The sequence below is a fragment of the Oryzias melastigma genome, unplaced genomic scaffold (genome assembly GCF_002922805.2).
Source record: "Oryzias melastigma strain HK-1 unplaced genomic scaffold, ASM292280v2 sc02120, whole genome shotgun sequence".
Taxonomy (NCBI): Eukaryota; Metazoa; Chordata; class Actinopteri; order Beloniformes; family Adrianichthyidae; genus Oryzias; species Oryzias melastigma.
Genome location: NW_023418698.1, coordinates 1 through 1,643, shown reverse-complemented (window position 1 = coordinate 1,643; position 1,643 = coordinate 1). Strand labels below are relative to the sequence as shown.

The following is a 1,643-nucleotide window of genomic DNA, read 5'->3' as shown; positions in this document are numbered from 1 at the left end:
ATGATGGAAAAACCTGGTTTGCAGACCCCAACTCAGGCTCTTCCAGAGACTGGGCTCGGATGCAGGGGATCCCCTACACCTACACCTTCGAGCTGAGGGACAAAGGGGACTTCGGCTTCGAGCTCCCAGAGGACCAGATCCAGCCGACCTGCGAGGAGGCCTACAGTGGAGCTCTGCACATCATCACCTACGCCCACGACAAGACCTTCAGTGGAGCCGCGGTCACCGTGGCCGCTAGCTTCTGGACGTTGGTGTTAGCAGCGGGCGTCACTAAGGCCAACGTGATGTTTTCTTGAGCACATCTGTGGTTTTTATGCGGTATATGATGAAAATCTGGATTCCAATAAGTGAAATGTTTAAGCCTTTTACTGTGTTCGGCTGAAAATGACCCACTTTCAAGTGTGAAAAGGGGTCTGTTTTGACCCAAACACAATATAAAGGTTTAGAAAAAAAGTTTTTTTTGTTTTGGTAAACTAAAATGTTTCCATGGTGACTGTTAGATTCAGATGAATGGTTGAAAACCCTCTTTTCTTAGACAAGCCAGCGGCAGGAAGAGCTGTTCCTCAGGCGGAAACTGATCCCAGCGTGTCCACGTCCAGCCTGAGAGCAGAAGATCAAAATAAGAACAATCTCTCCCTAAAAAAAACCAAAAAAACTGGAACATTGTGTCTTCACTCGCCTTCGTTCTTCTCCAGCTCCAGGTTCTCGGGCTCCCCCGACCTCCTCCTGTCCAGCTCTCCCTGCATGATAATTGTGACGTAGTGGTACTGCTCCTCCAGCCGGATGGAGTTCACCACCGAGGCAAAGCGCACGTTCACCAAGTGCACTCCGGCTTCTTCCAGCACTTCCCTGACCGCGCACTCCTCCCATGATTCACTGGGGGTGACACAAAAATGAAGGAAATTATCACTTTTTCAACCATTCATTTTTTTGTCATGTCTATGTAAGAAAAACTGTAAGAGTGACGGGTAAAAAATAAAATTTTGAGTTTTCAAAGGAAAATTCTACAATAAATTGATGCCTGAACATTGTTAGACTTACTTAACGAATGTAAAATATCTCAACTTTCAAAATTAAATCTTATTTTAGAATAATTATAGACAGGAAAAAGAGGGTAGTTTTATGAAAATGTAATTACATGTGGAAACAAAATTAACAAAGGAGATCCAAGTTCACTCCCGCCCTCCAAAACAACAAACATAAAGTAGTTTAACTTTACAAAAAAACAACAACAAAAGAAAATACTAAATCAGCTTTATTCTCCAATATTACTCATGTATTTTTTGATTGAAGTTTTCAGAAAATATAAATTACAAATAATAATAATGGGGGGTGGTGGGGACTAAACCTCCCCTTCCACCAGATTTTACTGAATCCGCCCCTGGGCGCGTGACTGTCGGCTTCCTAACACAACGAAGGAGTTTTGAAGTTCAAAGCAGCTTCTTCTGTGTCATTTAGCGGCTCTCTCATCATAGCTGACCGTCAAACACAGACGGTGCTCACGCATAAATGTTCCGTCTGTAAACGTGAACCGAACAAGCTAGCTTCCCACCCGAACTCCAGGTGCCCGCCGGGGAGTTGGTAGGTCCCTCTGCCCATTTGGCTCCTCCGTTTCCCCAGGAGGACACATCCTGGATGGGCCG

The 1,643-nt window shown here is 44.9% G+C and overlaps 1 protein-coding gene across 1 annotated transcript; it reads right to left on the bottom strand.

The window, feature by feature from the left end:
* Positions 1-24: 24 nt before the first annotated feature.
* On the bottom strand, positions 25-1,635 carry nudt15 (nudix (nucleoside diphosphate linked moiety X)-type motif 15; the record flags this gene model as incomplete). Its single annotated transcript, XM_024263165.2, has 3 exons — positions 25-600; positions 680-876; positions 1,553-1,635. Coding segments are annotated over 3 exons (378 nt in total), but the record flags the coding sequence as incomplete, so codon positions are not given.
* Positions 1,636-1,643: the final 8 nt, after the last annotated feature.